At 41.9% G+C, this 16824-nt stretch overlaps 1 protein-coding gene and 1 long non-coding RNA gene across 5 annotated transcripts in view; one reads left to right on the top strand and one right to left on the bottom strand.

The window, feature by feature from the left end:
* The first annotated feature begins 469 nt into the window (after positions 1-469).
* FAM161A (FAM161 centrosomal protein A) lies at positions 470-9086 on the top strand. Of its 2 annotated transcripts, XM_088160743.1 has the most exons (7): positions 470-609; positions 2026-2273; positions 2686-3855; positions 4316-4483; positions 6481-6580; positions 7008-7159; positions 7742-9086. In XM_088160743.1, the coding sequence occupies exons 1-7, from the start codon at positions 490-492 to the stop codon at positions 8322-8324; spliced, it is 2541 nt and encodes an 846-aa protein (XP_088016869.1). In that variant the 5' UTR covers positions 470-489; the 3' UTR covers positions 8325-9086. The 2 variants fall into 2 exon arrangements, with proteins under 2 accessions (XP_088016869.1, XP_088016870.1); XM_088160744.1 differs by lacking the exon at positions 4316-4483 and having other exon boundaries at positions 476-609.
* Positions 9087-10220: 1134 nt separating this feature from the next.
* Positions 10221-16824, bottom strand: part of LOC148224138 (uncharacterized) — a 53087-nt gene continuing 46483 nt past the window's right edge. For all 3 annotated transcript variants that reach the window (XR_015802058.1, XR_015802056.1, XR_015802057.1), the window contains exon 4: positions 10221-16316. This is a non-coding gene — a long non-coding RNA (uncharacterized LOC148224138). The remainder of the gene's footprint in view (positions 16317-16824) is intronic.

Consider the following 16824-nt stretch of genomic DNA (forward strand, 5'->3'; position numbering starts at 1 on the left):
TAGGATAGAATATTCCTAGGACAGAATATTCCTGCTTATCCCGCTTTAGGATAGACTATTCCTGGGACAGAATATTCGTGTTTATCATGGTTTAGAATAGAATATTCCTGGGACAGAATAATCCCTGGTTTAGGATAGAATATTCCTAGGACAGAGTGTTCCTGTTTATCATGGTTTAGGATAGAATATTCCTGTTTAGCCTTACTCTGCAATTGCCTACCTGAGCTACAAACTTCAAGACGGAAAAAGCTTCTTCAATACCTTGCTGGTGCAGAAAGCGCGGTCTCTCCAGTGAGAAAACAAGATGCTCCGACTAAAACCCCTGCAACAAGTCAGCTGGAAACCCGCACGGGCGGCGGCTGAGCTCGGCCTCGGGCCGGGCGGTTAACGCGCCCCGCTCCCGCTCCCGCTCCCGCTCCCGCTCCCGCCCCGGGGCCGCCTCCGCGGGGGCGGAGCGGGATCCGCCTCTCCCTGCGCTCCGTGGCCGGGATGGAGGACGCGCACCGGGCCGCCCGCCTGGCCGCCTCCTGCCTCCGCACGCCGCTCGACCCGCGCACACGGGCACCCGCCGCGCTCTACGAGCGGGCACCGCCGCCCGCCGCCGGGCAGGTACCGCGGGCACGGCCGGGAGGGGCTGCGGGCACCCGGGCGCTGCTTCCCCCCCTCCGTGAAACTGCTCTGCCGAGGGGTCTGTGCCTCCCCCGGGAGCCAGGGACACTCACACACACGGGGACAGCTGGCAGATGGCCCTGCTGCAGCGCCGATCCTTTAATGAGCTTGTGGGCACCGCGGCGTCGGGACTGCAGATGTAAGAGCGGTGCCCAGCCCGGGGAGAGGATGTCCCAGCGATCGAGAAAAGAAACTGCGTTTATACACCAGATTTATACGTGTATATATATGTGCAAATATATATGTGTGTGTATATATGTATATATATACGTGTGTGTGTATATATGCATATATATGTATATATATGTATGTATATATGTATATATGTGTGTGTATATATGTGTATATATATGTGTGTATATATGCATATATATATATATGTGTGTGTATATGTATATATATGTGTGTATATATGTATATATATTTATATATGTGTATATATATTTTTTATATATATTTATATATGTGTGTGTGTCTATACACGTATATATCTGGTGGCAGCAGCAGATTCAGGGAGGTGGAGGGTGCTGGCGCTGATGGGCCCTTTAAATTCACTGCTTCCATCCTGTAATTCCCACTCCATGAGGCCACTGCTACTTAAGGATTTTTTGCAGTGAAATCTGACAAAACATATACAAGTTGGGTTTTTGTTGTTGTTGTTGTTGTTGTTGGAATGTCAAAGCTTATTAAAATATCCCTGTGTGGAAAAGTAGTACTCTAATTTTTTTTATAAAGAAACTGGCCCGTGACTTTTTAGAACATGCTGCTTAGAACAAAATGAAGCTTTTGTGATGCTGACTAACCTGGCTCTAATAACTTCTCTGGCTTGTGTAAGCTTAAAAAATACTTAAAGCTACAAACTGCCAAACGGTATTGGAAATAAAAGCTGTGCAGAATCCCTGTAATTTCACAGGAACTTATGGAAATGGAATAAACATTTATGCACCACATCTCTAATGACTTATTTTTAGAGTGGTTATAGAACTAGGAGGTTCAGTTTTCTTGTAAATAAAGGCATTTTTAGAGCTGCATAGTAATCAAGGAAAAACTGCACTTTACAAAATAGTTTTGGTTGTTTTTTTTTTCTTTTGGTAAATCCTTTTGATCATATCTCCTGTTATAAACACATTGATTACAGGGCAAACTTGGGAATTTTTACAGGCTTTAAATAGGACCCTTAGGATATAAATTACTATGCAATAAGATTATTCCATGTACTTCTGCATTAACATTTGTATACAGGTATCTCTATTTTGTGTTACTTTACCATTCATTAGATTCAAATAGGATGAAGCAATATTAAGAACTTTGTTCCCCTTCCTACTAGCAGAAAAAATTTACAAACATCTCTTCTAGGATGGCTTTGACTTGGATTCAAATACCAACAGAGAGCAGAGCTCCCCTCCAAAGAGAGACTGTGACAATTGGATAGACTTTTCCAAAATGTACAATTCAAACCAAGAGTATTACTTGAAGCTGGAAGAGTTGAAGAATGCCCACATGGAGACCATGGCAAAACTGGAAAGTATGTATAGGAACAAACCCTATTTAAAAGGAGTCCAAGCCTTGGATAAGAGAAATGACACCTCTCCAAAGTGCTGTAGGTAAGTTTGGGGACACTTTTTAGCTGAAGATTCCCAGATGCTCTGCAGGCAGCTCTAAAACAGCAGGGTGTGTTTCTGGGCTGGCAAGTGTTGCACTCCCCATCTCTCATAACCAGATATCAGAGAGAAGTCAGTTTTGATAATGGAAACACTCATTACTTTGCTAATGGGCTGGGAGGTTTGGGGGTGGGTGTACTGCAGGGATTGGGCAGCACATTGAGGAAAGCACAGGGACTTTCCCAAGGCAGCAAGTGGTGACTTGGTGATCAGGACCTGCTTTGAGTGCCCCGTGTGCTGCTCTTTTTCCCCCCTCAGCCACTCAGTTTTGTTTCTAGTGATGATTCCTTAGAGTGGAAGTGTTTGCATCAGTGTTGGCTCAAACCAAGTTTTTTTTTCCCCCTTTATTTTCAAGGCCAACTTGGGACAAGAGCTCGTATCAGCCTCTTAACCTGCACAAATCCTTTTCAGACTCAGACTTAAGTGATCCCTTGGACTCAAGTGTATCCGACGTGTCTGAGGTAGAATTAGTGTTTGAAGAAAACAGCAGTGAAACTGAATCATCCTCGTTTGCTAGGCAGCAGATTGAAAAAATGTGGGATGGGTTCTCTCTGGCAGAGTACATCTCCCGTGCCAAGCACAGCTTGCCCAGCTCACCACCCTGCAGGAAGGTGCCCGCGAAACAGAAAGCGTGGTCTCCCAGAATCACCGTGCCCAAACCCTTCCAGATGACCATCAGGGAAGCCCAGAAGAAAGAGCAGAACATCAAATCCAAGTCACAGATTGAACTGGAAAATCACTTGCTGAAGAAGCAGCTGGAGGAGGAGGCAGAGTGTCAGAAGAAATTCCGAGCCAATCCCGTGCCCGCCGCCGTCCTGCTGCCGCTCTACCACGACATCGTGCAGCGGAACGAGGAGCGCAGGAGGTCTGTGAGGGAGAGGAGCAAACTCAAGCTCCTGGCTTCCCAAAAGCCATTTAAATTCATTGAGAGAGAGAGGCAAAGGAGAGAAGCCAGGAAAATGCAGTTAAAAGATGTTTTGCCACCTGAAAATAAAACCAAAGCGTTCAGAGCGAGACCGGTCCCAAAATGTGTTTATAGTCCAGATTTCAGTGACAAGCTAAAGGAGAAGGAGCTCTACAGGGAAATCAGGATCAGGATGAGAGCAGAGGAGCTGCTACGAAATTCAAGTGTACCCAACAGCAGACTGGCCTTAAAAGAGACCAACAAAAAGAAGAAACACAAGAGCACTGAGCACAAACCCAAGATCAAACCAAGCATTCCTGATTTTGAACTCCTACATGAGAAATTCCAGAAACACCTCCTGCAGCAAAAAAAAGTGAAACCCCTCACAGTCTGTGAGCCTTTCCACCTTTTTACTTCATACATTCCCTCAAACAAGGACAAGATCTTGAAGGACATTCAAGAGGATGAAGAAACATTGAAGGAAACACGGTGGCCATTTGCCTCTCTGAGACGGAAACCTCAGATGGGGCAGTCAGGGGAAAACCCACATGTCTGGAGAAGAGGAAAACCCAAACCTCCCAAAAACACAGAAGCCACCAGACGACGGCTACAAGCCCTAAGGTGCTTAGAGATGCTCTGCTTTCTATATACTTGAAAAGTAGAGGGTTTTTTTGGTGGTTTTTTTTTGTATTAGTATATATTTGGTATTTTAGTTGGTGGCGGTTTTGGTATTTCCACATATGCAGTTAATCCTTCCATTCAGTGAATATAGGATTTAATTTGTTAACATAAGGGCTTATATAATATAAATCTTAAAATATTTACATATGAGACTTCATTAGTATTTATTATTGTTAGGAACACTCGTGCATTTTTGTCAGCATGTCCCTAAGAAGAAAACAAATGTGTGCTGTTTCCCAGGATATCCTGAATCCCTTAAAATGGCACATACCTTGTGTCCTCTCATAGCAACCCTGTTTTCACCCTGTTTTTCTCTTTGGAATCATCTTTGCCAAAGCTCCCTTTGAAGTCTTGCTCTAGATTTAAAATTAATTCAGCCTTAGTTTATTTTCCCCACCAGGAATTCCCTTGAGGAAAAGAGAAAGCTGGAAGAACAACAAAAGAGGAACAGAACCAAGCAGAAACAAAGAACGAAAAAATTCCAGAAAATTGTGATGGCTCGGGCTGAGGCCAATGACCCACATCAGAGCCTAGCTCAGATGTCTAAATCCAGATTAAAAACATTCAGGTATTTTGTTGCATTCCCCTGTATCCTGAACACCTCATTCAATAATGAGAAGGAGAGGTTTGGGATTGCACTGTATGTTAAACATACAATGTGTAAAAAATACCATAGTCTGAATTTAGATACTTACACGTGCTAAATTAAATATGGTGCAAGCAGATGGTTAAAAAGTGGCCAAATTTAGCATTTCAACTGGGAAATTGTTGCCAAGCCATATTGAACTCAGAGTATAGAAATACAGAAATACATATATTCCATATTAGATTATTATAGATTCGGTACAAGGAGAGTCCTGTGTTTTCTCCATTGATGTATTAACTAAAGAGGAAAAAAGGTAATAAAAATCAGAAGGAAAGGGAACAGTGTGGATACAGAATATCCTTGCAGAGCTGGATACTGCACTGGTGTTGCTACAACTTCGGTGCAGCAGTGACCATTTCACAATTCACTTCTTTGTCCCAGCAGGCCCCCACTGAAGAGGGAAATTAAAGCAGGAATATTTTTAACTTCACAGTGTACCAGCAGTGCCAGAGGAAGCTGCTGGTGTTGAGGAGGAATGGGATCCAAGGTTCCCTGGAGTAGAGATGCAATGCAAAGGCTGCTTGTGTCTGACTGAGCACACAGGGAAGAGCTGAGAGCCTTCTTGGAGTGCTGTAAGCTGCCACATGGCTCCAGCTCTGACACAGCTCTAACCCCACCACTGCTGCCTGGGCTCGTGTTTGGGGCTACCTTAACCCTTTCTGCTTTTCTAAAATCCTAAAAAACATTGATCCTGTTTGAAGAAGCCTTTAGTGAGGTTTGTGATCTGGCCTGGCACGGTGGTACTGCTACAGAGTTGTCAATTTAAGGTGCTGTTATATGGGGACGGTGGGAGGCACTGACTGCTCTGCCCCTATTGCTTCATGCCTGGGCAAGATTTTTGGGCAGCAAGGACAAATCCTAATTTCCAGTAACCTGGCACACTGTTAATAACAGGAGCTTTGCAATCTGTGTGTCCTTGAGCACATGATCTGCTGACTCTAGGACAGAAGCAGAAAACGACTGGAGTCAGAGTAGGTGGAGAATTCAGAGAGACAGTAGGTGATTGTAGATGTGATTTGAGTTCATTCAACAGCAAATTTCACATCACAGCTTTTAATCAGATTTCAGGAGCTCTTGTCTGGGTGTAAAATGCTGCTGTTGCAAAGCAAGATCAGTTCCCTGGTGCTGATGCAGAGGCTGGTGCAAGTGTTTAACCTAAAAATGCTCATTTCAAACAGCTGGATAATAAGGTCTGGTGGTGGCAATGCTCCTTTCAAAGCAAGGAGCAACATGGAAGTTCACTTCCCAACATGGTGAGGAGTTCAGAGAAGGTCAGGGAGAGAGGCTGGAGGAAGCTGAGGTGTCAAATCCCCCCCTTGATCTCATTCTTGCCCTCAGGTGTCTGACCTGCAATGGCAGATCTGCCTGTCCCACCCTGAGGAAGGGCTACAACCCATTCCACCTGGATTATCCAATGCTCCCTGTGATGCCAGACATCATTCCAGTCAGGAATGAACAGTTTCATTATCCTGCTCCTGCCTGGGCCCTTGACAAACCAACTCAGGAAAAAAGTGTTCCACGATCCAGAACGTGGCCACCTCTCTTGGTGATCAACTGCTAAAGTAGCAAGATTCTCACCATCAGGCTTTAAAAGTACTGATTTTTATTTCATGCTCTTAATTTCCTATGGTGTATTCTCTTTAATTTTGCCCAGAACAACTGGAAGTTCTGTATGAAATCAGCATGGAAAAAACCCTAAGTATCCAAATTTTTTTAACTCAGCCTCTATTTAACTCCCGTAGCCAGGACCTGCCTCTGTTTAGCCAAAATGACTCCTTCAGAGATGAATTGTTCAGTACCTTTTATGTATCTTGAAGTATGACAACATTTAATTTGTTATGAGCAATTTAACTGCTGTAGAAAATTACTCCTTGTGCTATGAATTAATAATGATTTCTCTTGTACTCTGCTCCCCTTAGGAACAACGAGAGGCAGAGAAGGCAGGAATATTTGCAAGAACTGCAAGAAATGGAAAAAAGAGTAAAACAAATGCCATTGCTTTTTGAAAGAGTTGCTCAGGTTGCCTTATTTCTGAAATACTAAATTAATCTTGACTGATACTGAATAAGACATTTGTAGTCTGACATTTTTAGATACTTCAAAAACACTCTTCAGGGCAGTATTTCTCCATTTCAATCCCTGTTTCTCCATATAAATATCAGTAATTTTTGAGATATGCTTGCACAGGGAGCAGAGAACTGTTGTGAATGTGTCTGGTTCAGTTACAACATGAGAAACTCTGACCACAAGTAAACATTGCTGGTACAGAAAAGTAAAATCTGGTATAAAATTTTCAAGTATTGTTTTGCTATTCTTACCTGCAGTGAATAATCATTTCCACTTGTCAGCTGCAATGAATGAATCAGAGGATTAATAGAAATAAAAGTACCAAAAGCCAGGCATGTAATGCTTTAGATAACATTTAACCATTGTGGTTTTTCTACAGAAAAATGCCAGAATTGCTGCAGAAAAGTATTATTCAAACAGACTGAGAGCACTGGGGATCTGCCCAGAGTTTGTTTCAAAGAAAGGAGGAGCAGCCAAATCACTGCAATTCTCCAATGCTGGAGATTTTACCTCTGCTGCTGTCAGAAAAAGGTACAGATGACTGAAGGCTTTTTCTTTTTATCCACTACATATCTAATAATTAGAAATCTTTTCATGTGTAGATTTAAGGGGTTTTTAATGATTTTCAGTATTTCCCAGGGAACTGTTTGACTGTGTGGTATGTTAGCATTAGTATGTATTTTTGATTGCTTTTCCTGAATTAAATATCATTTCATAAAACAGAGAAGAGCTGCTTAACCAAGCTGGTTATGTTATATAATGCACTTCAAAGAAAAATGAAAGAAAACATTTCTTGGTTTTTCCTTTCATCAAAATTTCTGGCAGGTTGCTATAAGTCACTACCTTTACATTTTAAATTTTTTAAATGAACCTTATCAAAAAATAGTTTTTAGTAGCTATTGGGTGTTATGATTTAAAAGGACACAGAAATTTTTTAAAAATTTGAGTTACTTTCTAGCATGAAAAGAGACTCTTGTGTCCCCCCTTTCCTTCCCCAATTCCACCCCAGCCAAGATTACCAGGCTTTGTCCTGGATTCCATAAATGTGGTTTAACACCTCCTGGAAAGCATCTTCCCAGAAAATAAAACCCCACATGCAATTTGTCTTTTCAGAATCAAAAAGGTTAAAGGGAAAAAAGGGGAATCCTTTGAGGAAGCACCTGGTGACAATCCCCAGTGTGAGCAGTCCTGGGAGGAGGAGGAGGAAGAGAAGGGACAAGGTGTCAAAACCTCCACCCCAGATGAGCAGTGCAGTGACCTGGAGGATGGGGACGAGGCCAGAGCCAGCCCTGATGTCCTTGAGCCTGAATTCAGCCAGACCAGTGATGAGGATGAGGAGGAGGAAGAGGAGGAAGCAAAGTCTAGCCCATCACTTGGTCATTCCCAGGAGGAAGAGGAGGAGGAAGAGGAAGCCAAGGCAGACTTGTCACTTGGTCATTCCCAGGAGGAAGAGGAGGAGGAGGAGGAGGAGGAGGAAGAAGCAAAAGCAGGCCCATCTCTTGACCATTCCCAGGAGGAGGAAGAGGAAGCAAAGGCAGGCCATTCCCAGGAGGAAGAGGAAGAGGAGGATGAATCCAGGCCCAGCTCTCAGTCTGACAGGTCCCAGGAGCATGAAGAGGAAGCTCAGTCAGACCCTGAAGCTGAGGCTGCCTTCCAGTATGAGGATGAGGAGTATGAGAGTGATGATTCCCAGTGATGAGGAAGGGGACTGACAGGAAGGGCTGCCACTCAGGAACCTCTTCCACTGCTGGCTGTGGAACAGTCACCAGAGTAAAACTTGGTGCTTTGCTACAAATCCAAAATTCTGTGAATTTTTACCTCTTGGTTTAAGGCACCTGCTAGTGCAAGAATTGTGTTTGTTTTCCAGTAAGAGAGCTCAAGTTTGTAGTTTTCACCAAGAAAATAATTTCCTTTTGTATTGCTCTTCTTCATTGCACTCTTCTGTGACATTAGTGCACTTCTGTTGTTAAAATGAGCTGCAGCCTCATTGTTTAATGATAAATTACACAGTGTGCTGTGTAACTACTGAGGGCTCATATCCAGCTCTTGCCACGGGCTGGCAAAGCCAGGGGAGATTTTGGAGCAGGAATTGCCATTTTATCCCTGGAAAAGGGGAATCTTTTTACCTCAGGTGACTCCAGTTGTATGAATCTATGCAAGGAAGTGCTTTAATAGCTCTTCTTACACACTGGCTGCTCAGGACTTCAGCTACTCCACAAAAACTCTCCAAAAAATGTTTGGGATTTATTTTTTCCTTATATCAGTAGTACCTTCTCCTACTATTACTGATTTTCTTGCTAAAAAATCTGTTACTATTTTTCCCTCTTTCTTTTGTTACACAGTTTCTCCATGTTTGGGAGTTTTTTAAGCATTCTTATTTATTTTTGAAGTGTGAACATAACTAATGTGAATTTGAAACTTTTTTTCAACTTGAATAAAATGTCTGTGAAAATATTAATACTTGCTTCACAAGGCAGTGGTAATTCTGTAATTCTGAAGAGTTGTACAATTACCCATCACATAGAACTGCTACTTGTCTCTAGGAAATCAAATCCTTTTCTGAAAAAAGGCAGAGGAGCTCTAAATTATGGGTTTTTTCTCAGATTTATTTAAAGTGATTTCAAAGGAAGAAAAGTCAAATCTCTTTCTAAGATTTGACAGCACTCAACTAAGTGTTTTTAAAGAACAAATATATAATTGTTGAACCACTAAGATAGGGATTAAAAATACCACTAAAATTCCTCTGAATGTAGAGAAAGTAGCAAAACCAAGGCTTTTTAAGGTTTTAGAAGGAGTTGAGAACCTGTGTGTAATTTAGATGGAGTTTGTCACTGAATTTTAAAATATATTAAATATAAACCTTAATAATAACAGAATTAATGAACATGATAAATATTATATAACCAGGAAGAGTTAGGACAGCTTTTGGAGGTTATACCTCAACTTTTTTAGCATTTCTGGAAAAAAAAAAAACAGAAAACTGTGTGGACTAAGGAGATCCAATGGATTCTGGTTTCCTGAGATTTCCAGGAAGCATTTCTAGGACATAAATTGCTAGCAAAGATCTTAAAGAAACCAAGGAAAAGACAGATCCTCATGAATGGGAGATCAAACCTTGAGGTATTCCAGGAGCCACTTATGGAAATCACTTGGAGCAGCTGAGATTTTCAGACAGGGAGGATAATGAGATTTAAGTCAAAAAAGCTGTTCAGAAATTGCATTACAAACATAAAGGGATAAACATTCCAATAAGGAGTTAAAAAAGCAAAGAAAAATCAGAGATGACAGAATAGAAATGAAGACAGACAGGTCAGGGTGAATTAAACCTTGTGAAGCAAAGTACAGCAGTAAAAAATATTTTAAACAAAGAAGAGCTATGTACACCTGTCAGGAGATGAAAAATATGAAAAATAATCTGGCCTAAAAACCAACTCATGATTTGACTTTTTTTTTTTTTTTTTTTTTTTTTTTTTTTTTTTTTTTTGCAAGGAGGATGATTTAAATGTAGAGAATCCAGAATAACTAATAGAATGAGAGCACTGGATAAAACTCCAAAACTGTATTTAAAGAAAAAAACTTGAAGATGAAAATTAAAATCCAAAAGTGATGTAACAGAAGCATTTTAAGGCACAAAGCTCATTAGAGGAGAAATGCTGATGAGTTATGTTTGCAGGGAAGCCACCTAGCAGGAGGGAAAGGAATAGGAAAGTTTCTCACAGATTACTGAATATTCTGTCTTTTATATTTTAATTAATGGCCACAGCACAACAGTAGGAACACGTTCAAAAATTTGCAAAGAAAATGAGGAAGGTGTATCTGAAAAAAGGATTACAGATACCACATGGGAAGAAGGGGGTAACTTTGCATGTGAGCTCTGGTATGAAATAATTTTGAAGTGCAAGAATAGTGTTTCCATATCATAATTATATTTATATTCTGAAATAAGAAGCCAGAAGTTTGGGATATTGTGCTTTTAGAAGCATTTTTTGTATTTACAATGTTGTTTCCTCTAGAAACCATCCCTTCCTGTACACAGTTATCACAACACCAAGCAGGTTATGTTCCCTTTTCCTCTGAGGAAAAAAAAATTATTACATCATAACCTTTTACAGCTACTCCAGATGAAGAGAATAACAAAAGAATTCAAATTCTTGAAGAAAATATTTAAAGCCATCTCTGTTTTGCAATTAATTATGGCCTCTTGTAGAATCCTCAAGGCAGCAAACAAAACATTTGCCTGAGCTTGGCAGATAATGGGCACTCTAAAGATCAAGATACATTATTAAAAATTATTTCTATGTCTGTCCCATTGCCCACAAATTGAAGTCAAACATGAGTTTTGTATACAGAATATATTTGTCCAGGAATACTGTCCAGTACATTATTACAAGACATGGCAGCTGCTGGCTTATGAACATTAAAATAATGAAATCAGATAAAATGAGGTAAAATTAAGAATAGTTTGGTGTCTGTGCTTCAGTGGAATTACAGTTTAATCTCTCTTTTGGTAATTACTTGGCTTTAGGAAAAAAAGAAACAAAAAACAAAAACCCTTGCATACTCCAGCAAAACTCAAAATTGCTTCTTTCTTCAATAGGAATTCCAGGTATTTGAGGAATTAACTAAGACTTATAAATGGTATCAGAAAATTTCCTGTCTAGTAAAATCACAGCAGTCAGATGGAGCAGAGAAATCAGGAGTCCCAGGGACAAGGCAAACCACCCAGGCACGAATGAAGGTCAGGAGGTGACAGGGACAGCAGGACTTCCCCCCCATCAGTTGTGGCTGTTTATGATCCCTGTCCCTTGGAATTGCATCCCAGGATTAACCAGTGGGACAATCCCCCACATGCTTACATGGCTATAGCACAGAGGAGGCAGATGTTAACAGGCAAGAAATATTCTTATTTTCTGATCATTAACACTGTGAGATCATGTTTAATTTCATGAGCACAGAGGCAGTTATCAACAGGACTGAAAACAAAAATATTTGCACCTCCACAGCTCAAAACTTGCCACTAATAGTGAGGGCTTACTGCCATAAGGAGATTACACAATAGTTAGGCAGGTTACAATAAGAAGGTTAGGAAGATTAGGCAGCTTGCTGATTAAATGTAGCAACCCCTCTACCAACACAGCCAGGAAATTCTGGTTGCCAGGATAATGAATTGGTACAAACCACATCATTTCAGATGATTTCAGACAGCTTTCCACACTTGTAGGTGTACCTGGTTCTCAGGTTAACTTGCTGTGCTTTTTCCTGTGTGTTCCACGTTTTCTATGAGTAAAAGACACACCAATCCTGCTTGTAATAAGTCGTAAAAGCAAACCATCAAAAATCAGGTTTTTTGTGTGTGCCATTCTGATTAAGCTCTGCTCTGGGGAGCTCCATCCTGTAACACCTTTATCCCCAAGGTACTGGAATTGCACCATCCCAGCCACTCAAGCAATGTGACCCTGGAGGGCCACACAAACAGCTGAGTGTGAGGCAACAGCACTTGCAAAGGACCGGTTTGGGCTTTTGAACTCTGAATTTTCTAACCAAAAATGCGACTGCAAACATTGCACAGCAGAGTTCCAGCCCCAAGTGCTGCAGCTCATCTGACTGACACTCGGGGGCTGCTCGTGGTGCCACTGCAAAACATCCACTCCTAAAAAACCCCTATCAATGGGTTCATAAAATCTGTGGTACTGCAAAAACTCGGAGACTTCCCAGGGCATTGAGAGGTCCCTATATCCCTTGCTTGTTAACCAGACTCACTTTTTATTCCTGGGTGAAACCTTCCTTCTCCTGGCACTCTGTTAATGCTGATTTAATTCAGGCCTAGCAAGTTGAGGCTGAGTTTAACCCTGCTGGTGGAGCTGGCTGGGTACCTGTTTGCCTGCTCAGGCTTGTTCCTGACCCTGAGAACTGGCACACAGCCCCTCCTGTTCCCACAGCTCCCTTGCCTCCCTTTCCCACTGAAAGGCAGCTCAGTGCTGCCCAGAAAAAGCCCTCAGTTTCCAACCAGCCACACAACTCCTGGGTAATATTCAACTTTCTGTAAAGGGTAACTAGGAAAAAGCTAGTTCAGTTTTATGCAACAGTCAGTTCTCTCTCAGACACCTCACAGGCAGCACCACACCCAACTCAGCTCTCTGTCCTCCCACCCTAATGCAGAGCCAGCAATTCCAAAACATGGAAAATTCCAAAATCCCATTTGAGGGCACACAGCAGAACTCTGCACTGGTTGCCTGTGACTGCACTCGATTTAACACTAAATGACAATAAAATTCACCCTGGAAGATGATTCTATAAAACAGAACTATTCTTTTCAAGTCAGAGTTGCCACATCCCAAAATAATTTCCATTCCCTGCTACTGCTGGCAGCTGAAGGGAGAGGGAAAACAAGTGGGAACATCCAGGTACACGAGGACCTTCCAGCACTCTCCCTACTTTCCACCCCGTTCTCACAAATCGTGTGCCTTGACAAAGAAAACTCAAAAAAGTCTGCAAAAAGCTTTTAATTCCTCAGGGAAAAGAAATTCTGGAAGGGCCAAGTATTGGGATAAAAGAGCCAAGTGTGTAGATGAGATGCCTGAAGGTTTCTCAGCTCAGAGCACAAAATTATCCAAAGAAGCTGCACATCCCAGTTTGTGAACTTACACAAATCATCTTGCAATAACCAGGTAGTTTCCATGATTGAGTTAGATCTTGGGATTTTTCTTTAAATACCAAACTTTAATCAAAACTTCAGTAAAACACATGATCTAAACCATGGCACAGAGACACTGGAAATCTGTTTGCCTTTTATTTGTGAGTTCTGCTCCATCCTAACTCATTGCCACAAGCCCCTTTCATACATCACCCACTCAACACAAGCCTCCAGCTCTGCTGTTTCCTTCAGGCAGCATCCTGCAAAATAATGGAAAAGAGCATAGCCTGATAAATTATTTGCAATTTGTGCATAGATGGCTGTGGATACATAAATAAGAACAAAGGGCTGAGGCAGAATTTGATAAAGTACCTGTGAATTTTTTTTTATCCTTTACCAATGTCTGGTTTCAAAGAACTGTTTGAAATGAATTAAAAGTTTCAGGTGACAGGGAGCAGTGCCTCTCCTCTCTCCTGACTACTTACAGTTGAACAGGGTCCAAGGTTTGCAAAGTCCAGATCAAAAAGTCCTTCTGAGCATCCAGTGACTCTTCTGAGCTTGCTGAAATAGTCGAAATAATCTCAGGAAAACACTCCAGACCACAATAGAAGTTCTTTCCAGCCATTTTGGTGAGGATTAGTGGAAGCAGAAGGGGAGGGAAGATCAGATGACTGCTAATAAAGATGGGGAAGCAAAGAATGAGAGGAGCTGTTCATTTGTTTCAGTGAGAACACACAAGCACAGGCCAAGTGTGTGTTTTTTATTTTCTGTTTAATGTACATAAATCAGTTCTCAAATGCACAGAGGGACCTGACAATCATTTCCCCCAGATTTCTGTTTTAAGCCTAGCACGCATTTTTTACAGTTATTTTGGAACTATGACAGTCTTTTAGGGTTTTTATTTGTTTGGGTTATGGCTTTTTGGAGGGAGTTAGTGGGGGATTGTGTAAGGGTTTGGGGTTTTTTTTAGAACTTCCTGCAGCATAATCTCTTTGGACTCTGTATCCCAGACAATTTGCTGCATCTACTTATATCCCAGACACACAATCATAACAAGAAGTATTGTACTCTCTACTATAAACACTGCTAGAACAAAACAGTAAGATTAAGGGGAAAATAGTTAAAAATAGAACTCTTTTCTTTCTGAAGGAAATAACATGATTTTCACCCCAGCCTCTCTTGTCATGGTTACAACAATGGTTCATTTTAGGCCATATCTGACTGCACTTGGAATCAGGAAACCCTGGCACCAATGTGCTACAGCAGCTCGTGCTTTGTTTGCTCTGAATGCCTGGGCTAGCAGTGCTGGTTTCAAGAGACTTGCTAGAAGTTAACAGAGCTGTTCCAGGGGTAACATTTTCCTAGAGCACAATTCCAAGCATATTCCAGTGCAGCAGAGCACTGGAAAGCTCTGAAGGTCAGGAAAGTGAGGGTGACTTGTTGGAGCATTTCAGCTTTCTGGATAAACTTGTGCATTTTGCACTGGGGCAGATGTTCAGTGACCAACTCTGGCCAGGCCTGGATCCCAGCTTCATAAAAGGGGGATATGTGGCAGAAAAGCACTTAACAGCACATTTCCAAGCACTTTTTCCCAGGGAAATCCCTACCACTGAGCCCACTGCAATTACAGCTCAGTTCTCAGGATCTGTCATGTTAGAGTTTGGGGTTTTTTTTTTTTATTATCTATCCATTCTCCTTAGCCCCTGACCAGAATTGTGACCTGCAAACTGACATCCCTGGAGAATATGGAAGCATTAGGATATCTTACCTACATCCCCAGAATTCATCTTCACTGTCACCACCAATATTTCTCTTCACACCACAGCAAACACAAAATTCATATTGAGGCTGCTTGCCAGCTAATATGATCCTTTGATATTCCTGTTATTTTTCCCAGTAAAAAGCTAAAAAGCCATTTCAGGCTGTTTTCAGTATCAACAGACAGTAAGGGAATGCCTCTACTCCTGCAACATTAATGATATAAAATCTGCCCCCTCTTCCTATTCCATCTTTCCCAGTACAGGAAACAAACAACAAGTCACCTTTCTTTCATATATTTCAGAAGTCAAACTACCTCAGAGGAAGCACAGGAACTGGAGAGAAAACTGCCTCACCCTGGCATCACACATCCACATTTTCTCTGACAAGCAGCTTCTCATTCTCCAGAATCAGGATTTCTCCTTTTTTCCTTTTCTTTGTCCTTTTGAGCTTGGATTTTTAACTCTTCCATTTCAGAAGAACATCTGGCTGCATTTCACGTTGGTCCTCTAGGTTTGCACCTCCTCTCCATCCAGAATCCCTTCCAGACAGGCTCTTGAGTCCTCCAATTTAATTAATACTCTGCCTTGGGAAGGGGGAAAGACACCACCTGATAAATGTTCATTTTGCAAAACAGCTGTAATGTTTTCTGCTCAGCATCAGGAGTCTGAGCAATCATTTGAACAAGTGAGGTGGGAGGTTGGGTGTTTGTCAGAGAAGTGGGTGCATTGAGGTAAACAGGGAACAGGATCTCACCCACATCTTCCTCAGGACTCATTTTGAACACTGAAAATAAATGTTATAGCTGGGCATGTCCCACAAGGAAGACACCAGAGTCCCCAGCAGCTGTAGAAATTTGCTATATTAAAGCTGTACATTATCTTGTCAAGATGCAGAACTCCTCCTTAGCCAGTCCATTAATGTTAATGAAATCCCATCTGTGTTTCCCCATCCCTGGCTCTGCCCAAATGCAGTGCTGATTCCATTCTGAAGCTGCAAGCTGTTGGCAGCCACAGCACTCACCATGTCCAAAGGCTCAGTGCCTCCCCCTTCTCCAGCTGTGTGGGATATAGAACAGATCCATCTTTCTGCAGGTCTGCAGCAAAGTTTCATGCTCAGGCTCTCTGTATCTCTCAGCTGAGGCTGCTGGAGACTGTAGCTCTTGTCTCTCTGTTAGGATTCCTTCCCAACTTCCCTCTTTCCCAGAGCTGTAGGGGAAGATTCTGGCCCACAGAATACTCTTGTCCCAGTCTTCCTGCTGGGATGATTTACAAGCATCTTCAAACCTCTGGAATCCTTTAAAATAAAATTTAAACCATGTTTCAAAAACCCAAGGCTGACTTCACACTAACTCCAAGCACTCCCTTAAGGAATTCCAAAGGTTGGAATTCACCTGCACTGGAATTCCTCCCAGTGCTTAATCACATCAGCAGTTCTGGCAAATGCTTCCCAGGCAAGGGGAGCCTGGAGTTCATTCCAGTGTGGGGATCCCCACAAAGACATACAGCACATCAGCTTTTGAACAAATGCAATTTGTGGTCAGAGACAAAAATAACATCAGGGAGTATCCAAGACTGACTGCTTTCATTCTCTTAATGTATTTGGGTGATGGAAGAAATTAGAATAGTGTCCTGCTTAAGTGAGCAGAAATGAGGGAACTTTGGGGATGATCATTTGTTTTCACAACTGATGTTTCAAAACATTGATGAGCAGTGGCTGCACATTGACAGCACTGTGAAAAAACACCAATTCCCTTCACACCCTCCCCCAAAGAAGTGAAGTTACAGGTCAGAGTCACCTTAGC

This window comes from Sturnus vulgaris, chromosome 3, assembly GCF_052056855.1.
Source record: "Sturnus vulgaris isolate bStuVul1 chromosome 3, bStuVul1.hap1, whole genome shotgun sequence".
Taxonomy (NCBI): domain Eukaryota; kingdom Metazoa; phylum Chordata; class Aves; order Passeriformes; family Sturnidae; genus Sturnus; species Sturnus vulgaris.